At 40.0% G+C, this 23,481-nt stretch overlaps 1 protein-coding gene across 1 annotated transcript in view; it reads left to right on the top strand.

The window, feature by feature from the left end:
- Positions 1-22,853, top strand: part of ehhadh.S (enoyl-CoA, hydratase/3-hydroxyacyl CoA dehydrogenase S homeolog) — a 33,578-nt gene extending 10,725 nt beyond the window's left edge. The window contains exons 4-9 of the mRNA XM_018238966.2: positions 507-610; positions 700-872; positions 1,808-1,919; positions 2,887-2,991; positions 12,947-13,288; positions 19,702-22,853. Coding sequence (XP_018094455.1) covers positions 507-610; positions 700-872; positions 1,808-1,919; positions 2,887-2,991; positions 12,947-13,288; positions 19,702-20,975 — 2,110 coding nt within the window. The 3' untranslated portion in view covers positions 20,976-22,853. The remainder of the gene's footprint in view (positions 1-506; positions 611-699; positions 873-1,807; positions 1,920-2,886; positions 2,992-12,946; positions 13,289-19,701) is intronic.
- The last annotated feature ends 628 nt before the right edge of the window (positions 22,854-23,481 follow it).

Below are 23,481 nucleotides of genomic sequence, written 5' to 3'. Positions count from 1 at the left end.
ATCAGAACTCACCGTTTATAACTGATGACATCAGAACTCACCGTTTATAAGGATATAATTTATAGGATATTCATGGCTTTTGTGTATTATAGATGTATACATTTACAGCATGGCCGGAATATGCTGTATGGCAACTAGCAGTAAATATGCTTTGGCAGGGAAGGTGCAAGATAAATAAATATTTAATGTTTAATCCTAATCCAGGTTTAGGTTTATTTCCCTGTAAAGTGGCAGAGCTGGTTTCAAATGTACACTGTGTTTGGTTGTAATGTATCAGAAGATCCTTCTCTATTTAGAATATTGCCACAATCCAGAGAGATCCTGTGCTCCATAATTATCATTTAATACATTCAACTAACAATACTGTCATTTCATTAAAATATGACCACTAGGTGATCTAGTTCATAAATGAATATTTCTAAACTAGATAAAATAACATTTATAACAAAAGAGGGAATATTTCCTTCTTCTTTTTTTGCCACATTCTGTGCTTATTTGTCACATAGCACTCCTGTCTGTGAGGCACTAATCAAGGAATTTGCAGAGGCCATAAAGGACCCATCAATAGAGGCCATTGTCCTGTGTGGAGCAAATGGAAAATTTTGTGCAGGTATGATTGTCTTTACTTTGCTTTAACATCTCTGTCATTGGTTGAATCTGTGCCGTAATTTTTTCTTCTTTACTGTTTCTCTGCCACAGGAGCAGACATTCGTGAGTTTAGTTCTGCATCTCGCAGAACTGTATCTTTAGAAGGTATAAATGCTGAAATAGAAAGCAGCAAGAAGCCTGTGGTGGCTGCCATTGAAGGGGTGGCTCTTGGTGGAGGTCTGGAATTAGCATTATCCTGCCACTATCGTGTGGCACATATAAAGGTGCAGTCATTTTAGTATCTGCTTAGATTGTAAGTAGTCCATTAATCCCAGATATTTATTTGTATTTTTATTGTTCTACCTGTTTATCTGGTAAAGGACTGTAAAAAATATACAGTGGTATGTGTATAATTTATGTGATCAGGGAAATAGGAGTAGGTACTCACCTATGGTACAACCACTTAAGGAAAAAGGGGGCACTGTTTCAGATTATACGCATATACGCATTAAAAGGGTTTTTCAGTTCAGTTGGTTTCAGATTGTTCACCAGAAATAAATACTTTTTCCAATAACTTTCTATTTGTGACCGTTTTCCTAATATTGAAGTGTAAAGTTTCATTTTTCACCTTCTAAAGAAGCTCTGGGGGGGGGGGGGGGTCACCGACTCTTTAACTGCTTTAAATTGATGCATTTAGTTGATAAATTTCTTATCTTTGTCCCTGCTGAGCAGAATCCTTGAGTTTCATTAAAAGCAGCTGTTACAATACAATAGTTGCTAATATTCCAGAGATGCTGCTGAGAAATGCATCAACTAATTGTATCAACTAAATGTGGCGAATTGTAATAGTTCAGAATCTGCTCCTGGATCACTGAGCTGCCAGACTGAAACCCCCCCAGCGACAAGACCATTAAACTTTAAAATTAAATTTTGAGGTAATCAAATCTGCCTGTTGAAAGTGGCCTGAAACATCATATGGTTCATTACAAAATTTAATTTAATCTGCTTTTGGATACGCCAGGATACTCTTAGATGTGGTTTTCCTCTGGTCCAGATGGAATTCAGGGAGCAACAGTGGATTAACCAGTTGGTGGCAAAATTCCTTGGATTACCATGGGAAAAGGAAAAAATTCTATGTAATATATACCGCAAATGTAAGCTATATCACTGCTAGCATGTTTATACATAGTTAAAATATATCTTACCTCTGTCATTACAGGCAGTTGTGGGTCTCCCCGAGGTGTTAATTGGAATTCTCCCAGCAGCTGGAGGAACCCAACGTCTGCCCCGCTTAATAGGCATTCCTGCTGCTCTGGATATTATTGTCCGTGGTACACACTATATTTCTCTCTTTACGCACACAGTAGTTATTGGCACTGACTAAAGTCCAAACCCCCATCTAATTTTCTGCTTCTTTAGTTTGGAGCATCTACTAAAATAGCAAAATCATGGTTCAGTAATGTCCATGAGGTTTCATCCTCCCAAATTACCTTGTGCTTATAGATCTGTACTTACTATATTTTATTACATTCATTTCTTCAATATCCAGACCTCCAAAACAGCACAATATTAAAGCAATCCCAGCAATGTTGTTGACCTTTATGCTGAGCGTTGCCTCACAAATATATTGGAACAACCACTTCTCTAGTTCCTCTGCTCACTTACTAAGGATGCACCGAATCCACTATTTTGGATTCGGCCGAACCCCCGAATCTTTTGTGAAAGATTTGGGCGAATCCGAATCCTAATTTGCATATGCAAAATTATGGGGTGGGAAGGAGAAAACATTTTTTACTTCCTTGATTTGTGAAAAAAAGTCACGCGATTTCCCACCCGCCCATAATTTGCATATGCAAATTAGGATTTGGTTGGGCCGCGCAGAAGAATTTGGACAAATCCGAATCCTGCTGAAAAAGCCCGAATCCTGGATTCGGTGCATCTCTATCACTTACACTTCTTACACTTACCTCCATATACAGGCATGTGTGGCTCTCAACCCACACCCAAGAGATATTTCAGTTATCATATTCATATTTTTATTTTCCCAAAGGAACTTTGGTGTGCCCTCTCCCCTTGCCACATAGCAAAGTTTCAGTTATAAGTTTTTAGTTATCTAGTTAAGATATTTGCGTACAATATGACAATTGAAATAGAGCAGAAAAGAAAAAAATAGGGAATGATAAGGGAGGGGGATGCTAAACCCAGGAGAGACAAAAGTTCCAAACTATTACATCATCAAATAGGAGTGATGGTTTCTAAATCTCCTCTTGTGTGACATGTTTGTGCTTTGTTATTTAGGAAGGCATGTCCCTGCTACAGAAGCATTCCAGCTGGGCATCGTTGATGAAGTTGTGCAAAGCAGTGCCATTGATGCAGCTGTTCAGATGGCCAGGAAAGTTATAGGTAAACTGTAGATCTCTATGTGAACTCTGTACATTGCACAATTATATTACTGCAGCTAGTAAATTATTCTTCCCCTTCCCATATTATATGAACAAAGTGTAGAAAGTTCAACGTGTGACAATATTTAACATGATGTTTGTCCAAAGTCCTTTAATCAGGGCACAGAGCTTTGCACAGCCCCAGAGGACTTTGCTTTGTTTTTTTTAATGTCTTAACTTTCCTGCAACGACCTAAATATTTCACAGTTTTAGTAGAATAAAGGCTGTTATGGTAATGAAAATAAGACTTTTGGATTCACTCTTAAATGTACATATTTTCTAGATTTCATCATAATAAAAGTTGTTTTATCTGGGCGGGGGCTGAACAGAACAGCAAAGTGTGTTACCGGTGCTGGAAGTGTCTCCTGATGCTTCTTTGCTCAGTTCTGTCACTCCTGTTGTTGAGCAGTAGAACTGCACCTTTTACAGCAGTTATCCAGCACTCTATATGCTAAATAGTCTTTTGACTTTCTTGGGTGCACGCAACAAAGTATGTTCACCTTCACATACCTCCATTCAGTTTATACACGAATTGCAGCACTCCAATTTTATGTATTAAAACCACTTTTATCCCAACAGTAGCAAGCTAAAAACAAAGTATCCTTATCACTTCCTTTATACCCACAACTCCTAGTGGCAATCACTAGTATTGCAAACATTGTAGAATCATACATTATACCATCCATATTGCAAAGTAACATATATATCCAATGGACTTAATAACTTTCTCTGTATTCCCACACTTACAATTATAGATCTTGATATAAATCATAAATCATATTAATTGCAATATTGTATCTTATCTTAATATCAGTGATTCAATCAGCAGTCTATTCTGTAAATCAGTGATTCAATCAGCAGTCTATTCTGTATCTGTTCCAGCGACACTGTAGAGCGTGCTATCACTACATAGATGATATTTTCGTAGAGAATTAAATGGATATTTACCAGCTTTGAAATTTACCATACAGCATGATCTTCTAAGTATCAATTGGATGTTTTGGTATACAAATATGAAGGTAGATTAGCAACCGATTTGTATGTGAAACCGACGGATAAAAATACTTTGTTATTGCATTCTTCCTTCCACCCACCTCACATAAAGCGATCAGTACCAAAATCACAATTTTCAAGAGTAAAAAGGATAGTCTCAGAAAAAGAGAACTTAGCTGTGAGATTAAATGAAATGGAGAAAACCTTTACGGCCTGTGGCCATGTCTGCTGTTCGACCCGCCCATCTCTTCTACTGTTCCCGCCCACCTACCAACGAAAAAACGAGTAGCCAGTCAAGCAACGGTGGGAGTGACATTCTGCAAACAAGACTGCCTACTCGTCCTTCATTGGTAGGCGGGCGGGAACAGCAGAAGAGGTAGGCGGGTCAAACAGCAGAGACAGCCACGGTTTTGGGACGGCCGTGAAGATTTTGTTTGCAGCTGAAAGAGCAGGTATGTGGGGGAACGGATCGCGATCAACTTTAAACTGAAGCGCAAATGAAAACCGCTGATAAAAAATAATTGATTGCAATTAGAAAAAGACTTATATCAGTTCCCCAAGGGCAAAGGGGGATTTTAATTTTTGACAATACATCCCCTTTAAGAAATAGTTTATTTGGTTCAAGAACCATGTCATTCATTGTTTCAAACACTGCGTGCGTTACAGTTCACTGACCCCTTCCTACACCTCAAAATACAAAAGAGGAGGGTTAGGGGTGCACTCCAAGGCTAAGTAAAAATGTGTTTAAATACGATGGAAGTGCTACTGATTTTGTCAATTAATCAATGCACATTCCCTGTTCCCATCTCATAAGTACTTTATATATATATATATATGTAAGTGCATGTATTTAGAAAAACAGGGGTTTTTAGTTACAAAGTTGTTTCCCTCTGGTCATAGTATAAAAAGCCTTGTACCTCTCTGCATAGTAGCAAAAACAACACTCTTAAAACCCATAGGTAGAGAAATTGAAGTAGAAAGTGCATCCTTAGCCTTGCCCACAAAATAATAGTATGTTGCAAAGAGCCCAGAGTTCAGGTGGTCAGACACGGGCAGATTAATTCCTGGTCCTTTAGACCGATTCGGCAGCTTATCTGCCCGTGTGTGGGGGCTCCCGACGGGTCCTCCCGATCGATATCAGTCCAAAAATCGGGCAAGTTTGATTGCCGGCTAGTATATGTGATCATGCGACCCGCCGGCGCCTATTTGAGCATTGTAATCCGATCAGCTTCGCCCGTTATCGCCCAGCCGTTGGTGGGCATATCTGGTTAAGATTCGCTCGTTTGGCGACCTCACTAAACAAGGGATACTGTCATGGAAAAACATGTTTTTTTCAAAACTCATCAGTTAATAGTGCTGCTCCAGCAGACCTCTGCACTGAAATCCAATTGTCAAAAGAACAAACAGATTTTTTTTTTATATTCAGTTTTGAAATCTGACATCGGGCCAGACATATTGTCAGTTTCTGGGCTGCCCCAGTCATGTGACTTGTGCCTGCACTTTAGGATGGAAATACTTTATGGCAGGCTGTTAACTCCTACTTATTGTAACTGAATCAGTCTCAGTGGGACTTGACTTTTATTATTGAGTGTTGTTTTTGATCTACCAGGGAGCTGTTATCTGGTTACCTTCCCATTGTTCTGTTGTTAGGCTGCTTGGGGGGGGGGGGTGATATCACTCTAACTTGCAGTGCAGCAGTAAAGAGTGATTGAAGTTTATCAGAGCACAAGTCACATGACTGGGTGCAGCAGGGAAACTGACTGTCTAGCCCCATGTTAGATTTCAAAATTGAATATAAAAAAATCTGTTTGCTCTTTTGAAAGATAGATTTCAGTGCAAAATCCTGCTGGAGCAGCACTATTAATTGATACGTTTTTTTTAAAAAAAACATGTTTTCCCATGACAGTATCCCTTTAAGTCTCTAAAAGATGTTGTGTGAACTATCTTTTATAGAGCAGGAATGCCAACATTTGGGTGGACAACCATACTGCTACACTATTTGGCAAGTGTAGATCGCTAGATGGTCTGTCATTGCTAGAGAGTTGGGTAGTATGGTAGAAATCAGTCACATTTTCTGACCATTTCTTTCCATATACCAATAAAATAATACAAAATGCCTCTAGAGGGAGATGTTGAGCCATTCTTTTGCTAAACTGTTTTCAAAGAGACATTAATGGTATATTTGCTCAGTAAGTAGATTGCCATTGTCTTGAGGTACCATTTTAAGCAAGATGATGATCTATTAGTTGTTTTACAAGCCATGCTGGATGTTCTGTTACTTTCTTTTGTAGCATATCTGCTGCCTTGCAGTTTTTGCCTATCTCTGTTGAAGCATTATGATAAAGGTTTTTTTATGTGGTTTCTTCAGGGTGATAAAAGGCATAAATGGGAATTTGTGACATAAATGCTATAAACATTCATTTTTAATGTGACAATGTTGGGAATGCAGTTCAGTATTTTGTAAAGCAAATACTTTTATCAAATACATTGAGGATTTTGCTTTGCTTTGTAGCGTTTCTCCCTCTGCCTTGCTTAATAGCTCTTTTCTGCTTAGTTTAAGGGAAGAGACACACATGGAAATTCAGGGAGATTAGTCGCCCGGCGACAGATTGCCTCTTCTTTGGGCAACTAAAACGCAACACGTTTTCATCCGACAGTCGAATAAATGTAGTTCTCACCTACGATTTCTCCTTCACTTCCTGTATCTTCAGAACATCCGACACGTCGCATGTGTTTCATTGTCGGCTCGAGCCGCACAGTGGAGTTCCTCCCTTAATCTCCCCGAATCTCTACGTGTGTCTCTGCCCTTAAGCTTTTATCTGATCTGCCATGCAACACCATGCAACAGCACAAGATTTTGTAAAATGCTGCAAAATCTTATCCCCCTAGGCTACAATGTAAAGTCGGATCAGATAAAGTTGTCTGGATGGAGTCTTTTGTTCATGCGTTTACATCCAACAGTCAATGTATTTCAATGAGGAAAAAAAATCTTTCTGACACCATCCATTTTTATCTTGTCTGATGAAGATGCAGTGTTCACATCCAACAGTCATGTTGTGTCTGATGGAAAACGTTACATGTAGTAGCATCGGCCCCATTATATTTTTGCTCTTTTGAGAAATGTCAGATTTAAAAATTGAATATAAAAAAAATCTGTTTGCTCTTTTGAAAAATGGATTTCAGTGCAGAATTCTGTTGGAGCAGCACTATTAACTGATGCGTTTTGAAAAAAAACATGTTTTCCCATGACCGTATCCCTTTAAAAATAATTACCAGGGAAATGGTTGTTTTCCCCAGCGATGCCCATGGCAGTGAGAGGGCTGGAAAGTGCAGATATTAACTGGCGGGGGGGGGGGGGGTTGTCAGTGTGTTAGGCACTCTTTAGTGACTTTATTGCTTACTTCATATCTCTGGCTTGTGCTCCACTTTTTAAATTTTCCACCAGCCTTGAATCATTTTAAGACCCAAATTCTTTGGACAAGACCTGGCACGGAGTAATTCTGGGAACATGGCGGCCAATTACTCTGCCATAATCTATTCCCAGCCAGCTTGATATTGAAAGAAGTGGAGTGCAAGCCTGAGTCATGCGGTAAGCTATTAAAGTAATTGGGGGTTAAATCGTACAGTATAGATGCTATACAATCCAGATTATTTTTGTGGCAGCTAAGGGGCAAATTTATGGTGAGATTAGAGCTCAACAGAAATAGTCACCCTTTCTAGAATCATATTTATTGGTAAAAATGTGAGTTTGCCTTTTGATAAATACAATTCTACAAATCCAAAAGGAATTAGTATAAAGTTGATGAATTTGAGATGAGCTCTAATCTTACATTTTTATAAATCTGCCCATAAAGTCTCCATAACCCGCGATAGGGATCATCAGTGCTTTAAGGCACTAGTCGCTTGAAATTAAATTAATCTGAGAGGTGATGGATAGTAGCTGATATTCCGAGACAATCTGCAATTGATTTTGATTTTTCATTTTTGTTTCATTTTTTTAATTATTTAACTTCAGTTCAGTAGTTCTCCAGTTTAGATTTTAGCAGATATCATTTGAAAGCAAAAGAATCTGAGAGGTGATGGATAGTAGCTGTTTGGTACTGACTGAAGCTGGACTGATGATTATTCCTGTACAATGGAGCTTACTGCATGGATCAGTACAGTGGCACTCTTACCATTAGATCTCTGTTGTTTGTTATTTCCATTTGTTTCCAGCCAAATAGTAAAGCCCCAAGTAATTCTGATTTCCTAGACATCAAGCACTTTTCTGCCTGCCCAGCTAAAACTTTTCCGAGCTAGTAAGAGTGTTTGGGGAGCTGACTGAGAACATCTTGTGATGCTTACATGCTGCTTATTTCTCTCCTAAGGACAGAAGGACTGGGCAGAGCTGCTTAGCAACCAGCAGTCTTCAAATGAGGTTGTGTTTAGTGCTAAGCAGAGCAATTCAAAATCCTTTCTTTCATTGGCCTTCCCTAAATTGCAGCAGATAAAAGGGATGGTTCCACATGTCATCTCTCAGCTTCTTGGGTTATAATTGTGCTCAAAATTGACTGTTGCACAGCTGCACACCATAGAGAGAAATGAATGGGAGTATGCAGCGAGCTAGGGAGGCCACTAGCAAAGTAAAAGAAGGGTTCTGCACAGCAATGATAAGTAGGGTGATAGCAGATTCCATCTTTACTGATTAATTTTGCCAAATTTGTACTTTTTGCTTTTTATCTTTGGGTAGGCAAAATAAGTAAATAAAACATGTGAAGCTCTTGAGTTCATTGCTGTTTCTGCGAAAATATTTCTTAAATTGACTCAAGAGCCAAACACTGGTGTAACTGGATCAGTACACAGATTTAATGGGACTGATTCATGTCTGTGAGTAGTATACCTTTCAATCTAGGATGCAGACGGTGATATTCCGAGACAATCTGCAATTGATTTTGATTTTTAATTTTTTGAATAATTTAACTTCTGTTCAATAGTTCGCCATATTAGATTTTAGCAGATATCAAGTTGCTAGTTCCAGTTTACCCTAGCAACCAGGCAGTGGTGTGAATGATAGACTGGAATATGAATATTAGAGAGCCTATATAGTAGGCCAAAATCCGGCCCGCGGGCCAAATGCGCCCGTTTTTAAAATTTATAACGGTAATAGGTGTAAGTAATAGACACTTACTTGCACATAGTGATGCATTGCTCTCACATACTACTTTACTTTACTTTACTGTACTGGCACGTCAGTATGCCTATTGCACCGTCAGAAGTATGTGAGAGTGGGGCGTCACTATGTGCCAGTACATGTCTATTACTAACACCTTCAGAACACAGGCAGCAGTATTACCAAGTGGCAGATCATTTCACTAATGTGCCCAAATATTACGGCTACACGATTCCTAATTGCACTGTGCTGGGGGGCCACATTATTATTAATTTCATGATGGAGGCTGCAGGCCGCTGTAAATTTGAAAACAGGACTTTGGATATGTGGTCCTAGCACCTGCCCGCCAGCACTTTCTCCGGGAGCTGCACGTCCCCAGTGCTCCTCACAAAGCGGCTGCCCCTCCTATTTTGCCGTCGTAGGCCCAGGCCTGGAAAAGTTGCTAAGAACAGGACACTATGGGGTAGATTCACTAAGCGTCCGCTTCGCTTGAAGTTGCACTAGCGTTACTGCGGCAAGCGAAGCAAAGTTGCGCGAGCGTTGCCTAATTTGCATATGGTGGAAAGTTAAAGTACAATGGACGTATATGTTGCAGCAAATACATTACACTACACAAGCCCGGAAAACCTTAATAAAATAAAATAGAGTTGTTATATTCCCCTACACATGAGCTCAGTGTATAGTTTGTATGCCATATGGTAGGATCTTTTTCAGCCTTTCACCCTGAAAAATGAAAAGGCGCCAGTGTTTTTTGGGACTTTTCAACTATTTTTTGAGGAACTCCTATCTACTCTATTGCACTTCGCCTGGTCTGAGGTGGCGAAAGCAAGTCTGGCACAATAGGTAACGTTCAGTAAAATCCGCATCTTAGTGAATTAGCGTAGTTACGTCCATTTGCCAGAGCGCAACTTCCCCAGGCGTAAGGGAGCAAATTACCGCTAGAGTCTATCTCCTTTGCTAGCGAAGTTACGTCTGCAAAGTAACGAAATTACGTCACGGTGGCAAATTTTCACTAACGTTAGGCCTTCCTATATATTTATCTTTTTTCCATATTATTAACATTGGGATCAGCCATCATTTTTACCAGCCAGGCTGGTAAAATACCGGCCAGATGGCAACCCTATCTACCAGGCATCTGTTATCTTGTGTAAGGGAGCTGTTATCTGGTTACATTCCCATTGTTCTTTTGTTTGGCTGCTGGGGAGAAAAGGGAGGGGGTGATATCACTCCAACTTGCAGTACAGCAGTAAAGAGTGATTGTAGTTTATCAGAGCACAAGTCACATGACTTGGGGCAGCTGGGAAATTGACAATATGTCTAGCCCCATGTCAGATTTCAAAATTGAATATATATAAATCTGTTTGTTCTTTTGAGAAATGGATTTCAGTGCAGAATTCTGCTGGAGCAGCACTATTAACTGATTCATTTTGAAAAAAAATGTTTTCCCATGACAGTATCCCTTTAAGGGAAGCAGGCAGGCTTCATAAACATATAAAGATAAAATGAATCCGTATAGGAGCAAAAACAATCTTTTTGGGATTTAATGTTGAAATTATTTTTAAGCAGACATAAGGTATTAAGATCCAAATGACAGAAAGACCCCTGGTCTGGAAAACCCAGGTCCTGAGCATTCTGGATAACATCTATGCTCAGCATGAGCCCATGAAATAGTGTTAGCTTAAAATGTGTTTTGCTTACAGTTAAGAAAACAAACATTTTACACTCACTCCCTCCTACTAGACTCCATAATAAATGTGATCGGATATACCACAATCTGCCAGTATAATAAATGATTTCCTTCTGCTTAATACAGAACAGAATGATGGGGTTAGCAAACACTTACATTCTAGAGGAGGGGTGACTACTGCTTTTTTTTTTTATTTACCAGCTTGGTATTTTTAGAATATGCATGTTATGGTCACCATGGCATTAGTACGTATGGGACCTCTTATCCAGAATGCTCAGGACCTGGGGTTTTCTGGGTAACGGATCTTTCTGTAATTTGGATCTTCATACCTTAAGTCTACTAGAAAGTCATGTAAACATTAGGCTGGTTTTGCTTCCAATAAGGATTAATTAAATATTGGTTTGGATCAAGTATCATGTACTGATTTATTATTACAGAGAAAAAGGAAATCATGTTTAAAAATTTGTATTATTTCATTATAAGGGAGTCTATGGGCCATACCGTAATTCGGAGCTTTCTATAGAACGGGTTTCCGGATTACTCATCCTACACATCCCATACGCATGTATATGCATGCATTCAGGGTTATGAAAATTAAAATTCCCCAGCAGACTGTATTGTAAAGTTTATGACAAATTGATTTGTTGGCCAATAACTTGCACAGTCAATGTATGAGTGTTATCTGTGATCTACAACATACTCACCAGAGCACTGAAGGCCTAAACAAGACAACAATTTATTTGGTTAATAATAATATTTTTTAAATTATCCAGCAACATAAGTATGTGTTTGCTTTTAATTTATTGTACATAAGAAACCTAAAGACCACAACTAGCAGCAATATCACCTCTTTCCATGTCTGTCATTTAAAGGTCACAGAAATATACAGAGTTGATACAGTATATAGTATAAAGATAGATTGGAATTGATATAATACAAGTCACAAGAGGTTGCTTTTGCTTGGACCAATAGAGCAAAGGGCTTCAGCCTGCTCTAAATTTAAACAAAGGGATGGCGTTTTTTTCACTCCATCTTGAAATGATTCATGGTGAAAATGTCATGGTACAAGACTGGAGGATATAAATCAGTCCTAAAATTAAGCAATGCCCTTACTAGAGCTAGCTACATTTCAAAGGCCCTCGCTGACAATCATAGTTACCCATTTTGGCATAGCCTGCATAGAAAAGGTAATGAGCATAAAACAAAAACATTTGTGTCAAAGAATAAGCTCAACCTTAGCATTGCAAGTTAAAGGAACCGTAACAACAAAAAATTAAAGTGTCTTAAACTAATACAAATATAATGTACAGTTGTGCTGCACTGGTAAAACTGGTGCTTATGCTTTGTTAGCTCTCATTTAAAGGAGAATTCAACCTGTTCATTAAAAAACCTGTACCCCCCCACCCCAGGTAGACCCTCCTACCCCAGGCTAACTACCCCACCCTGGGGAGATGCTCCATACTTACCCCTCAGTGCAGATTCTTCCAGCGGAGTTCCACGCGTCCATCTTCCACATCCTCTGTATGCTGACCGGATCGGTATTTCTGTGCATTCGCAGTTGGAGCATTTCTGTGCATGCACGAAATTATACGTAAATTTCCGATCTCTCAGTCAGCTTACCGAGGACCCGGAAGATGGATGCGTGGAACTTCGCTGGAAGAATCTGCGCCGAGGGGTAAGTAAGGAGCATCTCCCCAGGGGGGGTAGTTAGCCTGGGGGGAGGAGGGAGGGGGGTCTACCTGGGGTGGGGGTACAGGTTTTTCTATGAACAGGTTGAATTCTCCTGTAAGGATTGTAGAAGAAGCTAACAGAGAAGAGGTTGGAAAAGAAATGTGGTATGTGCATGTTTGGTGGTGTAGACCACATGCCATGTTGTTCTACCAATAAGTCTCTGAGGGCCATGTTCAGGATGAAAGCTTAGATATGCATTGGAGGCATTTTCAATAACCTATTCTCATCCCATCTCAGTGTCTGCTCTACAGTTATATCACAGCATTGAGCGGTTCATTTGCCTTTGTGTAGGAATTCTCCTTATACTGTACCTCTAAAAAAAAGTGTTTGTCATCTGTTTTTCTTTTTAATTCTTAGGAAAACCATTGGCCAGTAGAAGACTAAGCACCAACACTGTTCAGTACAATATCAATGTTGATGCCTTCTTGGACACTGCATTAGAAAAAGCAAAGCGACAATTCCGTGGAGCACAAGCACCGCTGGCTTGTATTGATGCTGTAAGAGCCTCAGCACAACTTCCTTATCAGCGAGGCATAGAGAAGGAAAGGCAGCTGTTTGCATCTCTCTGGGCTACAGGTCAACCTCAAGCCCAACAGTATGCTTTCTTCGCTGAGAGAAATGTCGGCAAGTGGACACTACCCTCAGGCGAGAGATGGGACAATGTAAGACCCTGTCCAGTTCGTACAGCAGCTGTTATAGGTAAGTTATAACACATATATATATATATATATATATATATATATATATATATATCATTTGTATTCAGTATTATCATTTATAAACCAAGAGTTCTCCTTGAGGGAGAATGCCGTTTTTTATATGCTAAACATATTGCACCAGCCTAAAGTTTCAGATTGTTAATAGCAGCAATGATCCAGGACTTCAGACTTGTCACAGGGGGTCACCATCTTGGAAAGCGACACTGACATGCTCAGTGGGCTCTGAGCAGCTGTTTTAAATTCTGATGCTTTTGTTGCCAATCAGCCTTATATTGTGACATTTTTATATATATATATATATATATATATATATCTGGAAACAGGCGAGCACACACAGGTCTTAATTGAAAAACAAAAGGTGTTTATTAAACAAAAAACTGACGTTTCGGCTAGCACTCTAGCCTTTCTCAAAGTACAAATGCACACTAAAAACCAACCTTTTAAACCCCCAGTGGCGGGAAGGGAGGGAAAGTGATGTCATAGGTCAGGAATGTTAAGTGGATAAACAGTATGCAACAAAAGGGGCGTGGGAGTAAGGTGAAGTGAAACCATCAAAGAAAAAAGGGGAGGTTAATAATATATACATATCAAGGCAAGCAGTAATTGCAGAAAAAGTACATGTTAACATTAATATATACAGAGATTAATAAAAGCTCCAACGCTGACTTGACACAAATAGTGAAATTTAGACAATATCGGTAGTTCGTTACTCAAAGTCAATGCAACATAAAAATATATGAGTTCATAATAGAGATACAAGTCCCTTGACAAAGTAGATGTATAAAGCGATACAAAGTTGTATCTACGCTTGAGGGAAAGAAACATTGTGTGATGTCTGTTAGTTAACGCATTGATCGCCAGGTGGGTCATCATGGAGGGAAATGTCAAGTAGTGACAGATGTAATGGCGGTTCCACAGCGGTTACCTGTATTTGTCGACTGGTCCGGCCGTAAAAGTGCTGGATCGTGGTGTACCTTGTTGTGGGCCGTGAGATCCATCAGATCAGAGGCAGGAGATCGGTAGCGTGATGCGCCTTAGAGTGCGCAGCGGTGTGGAGCATCCAGTGGTGCTGCGGCTGTTTGAGAGCTACCGTGGATATCAGTCGGGGAAACAGCAGAGAGGTTTCGCTTGTATTCAAGGCGTGGAGTCCGCGGGAATGGTCATTATGGAGATGAAGTAAGGGGTGTGGTATCAGCAATAGATCTGGTGTAGTTCAGGCTGGCTGTAAACTCAATGTGAAGGTGAGCGTCGCTAGGGCCTGGAAGGATAGCAACGAGATCAAGTTCAAGGATCAAAGTTCAAAGTTCACTTATTTCTAACAGGAGAAAAATAATCACAAAGTAATAGATAACAGGATCACAACTAGCGATCTACAGGTATTAGGTACGGAACTGAATGGGGAATAGTCTGCTGTGAATAAAAGGGAGATGAATGTGTATCGTGCTGCAGGCTCATGATAATTGCGAGGGGAGGTACACATAAGGAAGGAACATAAGGAAGGGTGGGTATGGGTACGTATCGGCAGTGGCAGAAAGTGGCGAGGCGATGGTACGTGCTCCTGAGCTGATGATACGTGCTCCTGAGCTGAGGCGGAGTCTGTCCGAGTGGCTAGAAAGCAAGCCAACGGTAATGCCAAGTGATGCTGTTAAAGTGGATGGCTCAACCTAAATTTGGCTAGACCATTATTTTTAATAAAGGTTATGGTGAAAGAGCCAGGTTTAAATATGGTAGGTCCTGGGGGACATGTTCAAAGAGAACCAGCATCTGTAACCTGAAGTGCACTGGGCAAGGGGTCCGGTCATCCACCTTGAGATCGCAGGGGCATTCAGACACGTGACCCTCCCGAGTAATGTGCACGACTGGAAGTGTATCATTGGGGGTACATCCACCTAGCTGCAAATAGGGTCTAAGAGACCACAAGGAATGCCTCATATGTGCCAGAAGCCAGAGCATGGGGGGTATTGGAAAGACAGGGGGTGGGTAACAAACAGGGGAAACTAACACAGGGTAGAGGGAAACTAACGCATGGTAAAGGAAAAACCAGCGGGGTCGCAGTTAATCATGTCTGGCAGCAATCGATGTAGCATATAGTTGTGTGTATCAGGTAAACGTATTGAAACTATCAACAGAAATGCATGGTTAAGATTATTATGACTGTTCAGAAAAATGGAGCATATGAGATCATCTCATTAAGTCCTTTGGGGTTCAAGGTATCCAGACGGTGTATCCATTTGAGCTCAAGTTGTAGTAACCGCCGTTCTCGGTCGCCCCCTCGTGCCAGGGGCGGGACATGGTCAATAATCATGCTCCTAAGGGACGCTAAGGTATGTCTATTGGAGACAAAATGTTGAGAGACCGGGGTGTCTCCTGAGCCCTTTTGTAATGCTGTCCGTATGGAGGAGCGGTGATTGGCCATGCGGTCTCGAAAGGTGGTGATAGTCTTGCCCACATATAAAAGTCCGCATGGACATTTGATGATGTAGATGACAAACTTGGTGGTGCAAGTGACCCGATGTTGGATCGCAATGTGGATGGGTGAACGAGGAGCCTGTGATCAGTTGTCTGCAGGTGGTGCAGTCAGAGCAGCGGTAGCACCCGGCTCTGGGGGTTGACAGCCAGGTCGAAGTCTTGGAGGTGTCATAGCAGGGTGTGGGATCAGTCTTGACCAGCAGATCTCTCAAAGAAGAGCCACGTTTGTATGATAACCTAGGTAACTGTTTAAAGATTGGTGGAAGAGTTTTGTCCCTCTGAATAATCGTCCAGTGATCCTTGATTGTTTGCATGAAAGTTTTGGTACTGGGCGAGTAGGTGGTAAGAAAAGTAAGACGGTCATCATTGGCTTTCTTGGCGTGGGTTGGTGTGGAAATGAGGTCAGCGTGAGTCAATTGGGCTGCTCTGTTACGACTTTCTGTCAGTTCATCTGCAGAGTAACCACGTTGTAGAAAGCGTAATGTTAGCTCGTCCAGCTGTGATGCAAGATGTATTGGGTTGCTGTTGTTGCGTATTACTCGTACCATCTGTGAGTATGGGATACTTTTGAGTAAATGTGGTGGATGGCAGGAAGAATAATGCAACAGGGTGTTGCGGTCAGTCGGCTTGCGGTAGATTGTCGTGCTCAATGTGGTTTCTTGTTTAGATAATAAGATGTCCAAAAAGGGTATTTCTTTGCAGTTGATCTGAGCAGTGAATTTAATTGGGGTGGGGAGGTCATTAAGCTCCCTGCGTTGGAGCTTTTATTAGTCTCTGTATATATTAATGTTAACATGTACTTTTTCTGCAATTACTGCTTGCCTTGATATGTATATATTATTAACCTCCCCTTTTTTCTTTGATGGTTTCACTTCACCTTACTCCCACGCCCCTTTTGTTGCATACTGTTTATCCACTTAACATTCCTGACCTATGACATCACTTTCCCTCCCTTCCCGCCACTGGGGGTTTAAAAGGTTGGTTTTTAGTGTGCATTTGTACTTTGAGAAAGGCTAGAGTGCTAGCCGAAACGTCAGTTTTTTGTTTAATAAACACCTTTTGTTTTTCAATTAAGACCTGTGTGTGCTCGCCTGTTTCCAGATATACATTACTATTTTGCTGTTAGCACCCAGGCAACAAGACTTTTTAAACGAGCTGTGCTGGCTTTTTTTGCTCTTTATATATATATATATATATATATATATATATATATATATATATATATATATATATATATATATATATATATATATATATATATATATATATATATATATATATATATATATATATATATATATATATATATATATATATATATAATGTATGTATATTGTATATGTTGAGTTGGTTCCTAAGCTCAGTAAGTGACAGCAGCACAGAGCATGCGCATGTGCAGTGAATCAGCAGAAAAGAAGATGGGGAACTACTGGGGCAACTTTGGAGGCACAGATCTTTACTGCTAAAAGGGTTGTGGTTGCCTTGGGCTGGTACAGAAGCACAAAACATGATCTACAATATATCAACCCTACTTCTTTAGTTAAGCTTTAGTTTGCCTTTAAATACTTCTCTCCAGCAATGCACATGCCATTTCTTGTACCTCATAGGCATGGGCGCAGTGCTTCTTGGCTCATAGAACTGGTCATGTTCAAAATTAGGTTACAGTTGTAACTGGGAATCTTTCTATTCTCCACTATATTTTTAAATAGTCTGATTAAAACTTTGGTTTGAATAAAGGGAAACTGATAATACAAAAAAGACTAATGAAAGGAAAATCTAAACAAATTTCTAAAACTTTTCGATAATTAAAGTTATTTGTCAATATGACACTAGATGCACACAGGTTTGCTTTTTGTAAGAATTTAAAAATAAACTAGTTCTCGGGGCACAGGAAATACAGTTAACTGATTAGTGCCTCCAAGAGAAACTTTATTGGGAATTACGATTCAGTTTGTCTATATATACCCATTACTTCTTTTACCCTGTCTACTCCGCACTTTGGCCACCAATGTCACAGCACTTTTACATCATAGTTCTGCCCCCTTTGCTTCATAGCTCTGCCCATTTTGAGCCCTGTGCCTGCCCCCACATCATCCACCAGTTGCAAAAGATGGCAACCCGAGTAGCAACTAAAAAGAGTTGCTTGTTATGAAAAAAAAGAAGCATTCAAGGTAAAAGTTTAGGAGTCCAGCTAGCAGAAGAGTACAGTGGTTTAGGTGAGAGAAGATTATGGCAGAAGCAAGTGGTTTCTCATTTGCTACAGAAAGAAAGTGGCCAATGTTGACAATAGCTTTTGACTTTGTGTGCGACCATGAATAGACAAGGAAAGGCAAGAGTCAGGCATGGATGATACATTAGGGGAGAGGTGTCCTTTGGTCCTGGGACTTTCTCAAACTTTCCATAAGGTGGTCTCATTTGAGTGTGTTGGTGAAAAGCCAGTTTGCATAGGTCATATGAAGTCAATTAGTATGTGAGTGAACTCTCACGAAATGCTATGTCTTGTTTATCTTGACAATGCAAACAAAGCGCACAAAGCTATAAGAGCCAGAGAGAACTTTGTTTGCACTTGCATATGAATAAGTTTATGGAAGCTTTGTCATCTCTCAGATGTAATAACGATATTCATTTTTCATATTCTGTGATAAATGAATATTTGTCTGTGGAAGCTTTTTTAATTTGATTAATCACCAGATTCAGTTTTTTCTCCTGGCTTACAGTTTTCTGTTTGTTGTGCCAGTAGAACTGTTGTCTTTGCCAGTACTGAAGTGCACAGTCACATATTATTAGTACAGAATAACGGCGCTGACCACAGAATTACAATTATTTCCATTATGGTTACTCAGCACTACCATTCCACCATATTACTCAACTAAACATAAAATTGAACAATTACTTAAAATTAGAAAAATATCTTGGTGTGAGTGTTAGTAAATAAACACTATAGGGCTCTTTTATTAACACAGGTGCGGGACTGCGCCAGTGCAGTTACTAATAGCAATGTGTAGTAATTCAGACAAAGCTAATTATTGATTGGTTGCTATGAGTTAGTAAATTACCCCCACGTCTTTCACTGGTTCAGCATTTAAAGTGAATTTTAGTGTGTTGAAGGAACCACAAATTCATATAATCCAGAAAGTCAATTTGCAGAGTTTCCTGGAATTTTAGAGGATTTAACCTGTAGTCGATAACCTTTTTCTACAGTGCCCATATAGAATGTTTTAAGAGAAAATTTCCTTTACATTTATTTCTCAAACTCATTTCCTTCTGGAAAATGTGCAATAATCTAGGATTGTATGCATTTTATCCACATGTTTATCCAATGAGTTGAAGGAGAAGGAAAGCTACTGAAGCAGTTTATTGCCAATAGATTAGCCACAATAGTACAAGCTATAACACTATATTTATTCTGTAAAATGCTTTACCATACTTGAGTAAACAGATCTTGAAGCGTTCTGTTTGTTTAGGATAGCAACTGCCATATTGGCTTGGTGTGACATCACTTCCTGCCTGAGTCTCTCCCTGCTCACTCATAGCTCTGTGCTCAGATTACAGCAGGAAGGGGAGGAGGGAGAGAGAGAGGAGCAGACTGAGCATGCTCAAAGCCGTGCCCTGGAGGTTTAAGATGAAAACAGGAAGTCTGATACAAAAGTCCATCTGTACACAATAGAATAAACTAAATGTGATGTTTCTTTTGACAGAGGACTCGGAGCAGCATTACTTTGAGGGTTTATTTATAAGTTCTAATAAAACTTACTTAATTTTAGCCTTTCCTTCTCCTTTAAGAAAATATTTCTGACAACAAGACATCTCCAGTTCTGAGTACCATTACAAACAATATAGCATCATTTTATTTATGCTCCAAATGACTTTTTTCATCTTGTATTACTGAGAGTTAAAATCCTAATCTATAATTTTCCTCTGCAGGACTGGGGACAATGGGAAGAGGAATAGTCACTTCTCTCTCAAAGGCAAATATTCCTGTTATTGCCCTGGAACAAGATACAAAGCAACTCGATTTGGGGAAAAAGGCTGTAAATGGTTTGTTGGAAAGGGAAGCTGAGAAGCTAAAAAAGCAAGGAAGTAGTTCACCAGATGGAAATGGACTGGGTTCTGTTCACTTCACATTAAATTTTGAAGACCTTAAAGAGGTGGATTTGGTTATTGAAGCTGTTTATGAAAATATGAATCTGAAAAAAGAAGTATTCCGTAAGCTCTCATCAGTCATGAAGCCTGATGCTTTCTTGTGTACTAACACCTCAGGCCTCGACATTGATGAAATTGCTTCAGTTACACACCGGCCTGAACTAGTAATTGGCACTCATTTCTTCTCCCCTGCCAATATCATGCGACTCTTGGAAGTGGTCCGAGGTCGTCACACTTCACCCACCACCATTGCCACAGCCATGAGCCTTGGAAAAACCTTGGGTAAAGTTGCTGTACTAGTTGGAAACTGCCCTCTTTTTGTTGGCAACCGAATGCTGGGTCCATATCTTGATCAGGCAAATTATCTGTTGGAAGAAGGTTACTATCCTGAAGAAGTAGATCAAGCACTCGAGGAATTTGGCTTTGCCATGGGGCCATTCCGTATGATGGATTTGGCTGGGCTGGATGTGGGTTGGAGATCGAGAATGGAGAAGGGCTTAACAGGTTCCAGAGTTCCTCCAGGAACTCCTGCAAGGCAGCGAGAAGGTAAAAGATACTGCCCGCTTGCAGACATGCTCTGCGAGTTGGGCAGGTTTGGGCAGAAAAGTGGTAAAGGCTGGTACCAATATGAAAAACCTGGTGGCAGAAATGCACGCCCTGATCCTTGGATCAGGGACTTCTTGGATAAGTACAGAAATACTTATCACATAAAACAGCAAGCTATAAGTCCAGAGCAGATTCTACAACGATGCTTATATGCTCTGATAAATGAAGGATTCAGGATCCTGGAGGATGGTATCGCTTCCGGCCCTGAAGATATTGATGTAATATACAACAATGGCTATGGATGGCCTAAGCATAGAGGGGGTCCTATGTTTCATGCTTCTGCTGTTGGCTTGCATGAAGTGCTAATGGTACTGGAGGGATATCACAAAGCTAATCCTGATGTTCCTAGTATGAAACCCTCATTTTTACTGAAGAAATTGGCAGCAGTAGGGGGTCCTCCAATTAAAGAGTGGAGAACTCAACTTGGGAAGCTCCCTAACAAGCTTTGATTTATCCGCTCCAAATCAGTTACTCTTCAAATATGCATTCTGACAAAAAGAATTACAAATGTTAGAAATGGTAGTGGCTTTGTTTATTCCCGCAACTGGGGAAATCAAATCTGTATGGTCGTCATTTTGTTTTAATACAGAGACCTACAGCAAATGAACAAGCAGATTTAACTGCCAAATAATTATGCAATGATTTATCAACTTCCCACAGATTCAAAAAAGTCATTCCATTAGAGCTGCTTTTTAATGTGTAACACCTACAAATTATTGTTATCTCCAATACATTACAATATCACTGGCATTTATCCCAGTGATATGGACATATGTAATCACCTCATGGGACAGAGTACAGATGGATACAACAGATGCTGCCAAATGGGTAGTACATAAACAACCGAATATCTCAAAAAGCTCCATTACCTTGGATGCAGCTTCTTTTTAGCCGGTACACCAACTATCAGCAAGATAGGTGCAGTGTAGGCTGGATGACGCTGACAATGTATTTAGAGTCCCACAAGGCACTGCTTTTTGGTTTGAATTTTTACTACAAAGAAGGCTGAGTGGCATATGTTTAGAAGACCACTAATGCAAGATGGCTCCTGACTACAACTATGGGTTAGAGTTCTGCGCGGGTCGATTTTTTTGGAACACGGACCCGCATTCTTACCCGCTTGGACCTGTTACCCGACCCGCAAGTACCTTATCTGCAACCGGGACCCGCTGACCATCAAGAATCAGGAAGTGCTGTCATTGTAAACCGGAAGTGACATCATCGGCTGTAGGCGTGATCAGAAAAAAGGAGTAAAAATCACTATTGAGAAGACTCGCAGCCCGACCTGCAAACCCGCAGCACCACCGACCTGCATCTATACCCGCACCCGGAACTTCTACCCGCAGGGTACCACAGGTTTTTGCGGGTACCCGACCCGCTGCAGGACTCTACTGTGGGTTGCATTCAGCCAACCTTACATTGCAATTGCATACCATAACGAGGCACATTTCATTTTCTGTACTTCCTAAGGATTATACTGGATACATATAGGTTGATACCAATTCTGACAGATGTAGCTGGCCTAATAAATTTCCTTTCACCTTCCTCAAACACTGATGAGTCTCATAATTTTTAGTCCAGAGTGATGATCGAAGAGTTAATTGAAACATAAATAAATATCCTAGCAACTTGGTCAGCCACCTAACTCCATGCATGGCCAGCTATAGATATGGAGTAAATCTACTGCAGTGACTAAAAAGCATAAATACATCTTTAATATAAAGAGACCTAAATAGTAATGATGTTACTGTATCTGGTGCACACGCCAGAGGCAGACATAAAACCATAGAGATTTAACTAAATGAGAACTTTTATCACACTTTAAGAATGCAGCCCTCAGGACTTTAAGCTAATTTATATTTTTTTACACAGTTTCTTAAACCGCTAGGCTCCAACTACGCCACTAACTTTTTTTTCTGTTGATATCGTTATGGCTAAATAATGTCAGTCACTTACATTACTAAGGGAGAAAAATACATGTATTTTCCACTACAAAAGAAAACATTCTCTGACTTCCCCAGTAAGCTGAGTGCTTTAGCGGTAGTGAACCTTCCATAGCACAGGGACATAATTAAATGAGTGCTCTGAATGTACTGTCTTCCTCTCCTTGCTCTCAATGCCTGTGATCTCGTCAACAATTCTCAAAATGTTGAATGCAATAGATAGAACAATAAGTGACGATTTTCTGCTTTTTTTCCCTGTGTGTCTTTCTGTTAAAATGATTTAAAATCTCTTACATAAACTGCATCTTAGCCAGACAGGAAAATGTTCATTCTCAAATTGCTGACCTGATTCTAGGCGAATAACATTAAAAAACATTTGATTTATTTTGTCATAAACTGTCTCTGTAATTGTTTGAGCCACAGTGTTTCTTGCTTAGTGCAGAAATGCACCCAGTAGCATCAAGGACATTGGAATCGCAACCAGACTTCAGAAGCTTCAAAGGAATAATTCAAATGTTCCAGTTGCATTCTTTTAGTATTTATGATGCCTGTGCCAGATGGGCAATAATTGTTACTTACAGTGAGAGTAATAATTATGTGCAAGAATAATTATGTCTGTGCCCTTACAAAAGGGGTTTTGAGCCACAGAGGGTATTCGTCTAAGGTCTGTAGCCACCACAATAAATATTATCCAGAAAATCATTATTATTTACCATTAGGGACCTAAAAGTGATGGTAAAAACTGGTATAGCCAACAATATTCTGGTGGTAGTAATAGCAAAGAACTTTTCCACTGTGGAAGGTATAGCAGATGATCAAGTAAAGAGGAGCCGCTATCCTGGCAAGCCAGTCCGACACTGTGTATAGTCCATGAGCAGATGAAGACTTAAATATGCAACATATTAACCGGGAAAGGCTTTTCAAAGGGCTAAACAAAGAACAAAAATGGGATGTCTTTAAAATGCTGTTTAATAAATATAAATGTCGGTGTATTCCACTTGTGAGCAAGGAA

The sequence above is a fragment of the Xenopus laevis genome, chromosome 9_10S (genome assembly GCF_017654675.1).
Source record: "Xenopus laevis strain J_2021 chromosome 9_10S, Xenopus_laevis_v10.1, whole genome shotgun sequence".
NCBI lineage: Eukaryota > Metazoa > Chordata > Amphibia > Anura > Pipidae > Xenopus > Xenopus laevis.
The sequence above is the reverse complement of the archived record's forward strand: the minus strand, read 5'-3'. Positions and strand labels throughout refer to the sequence as shown.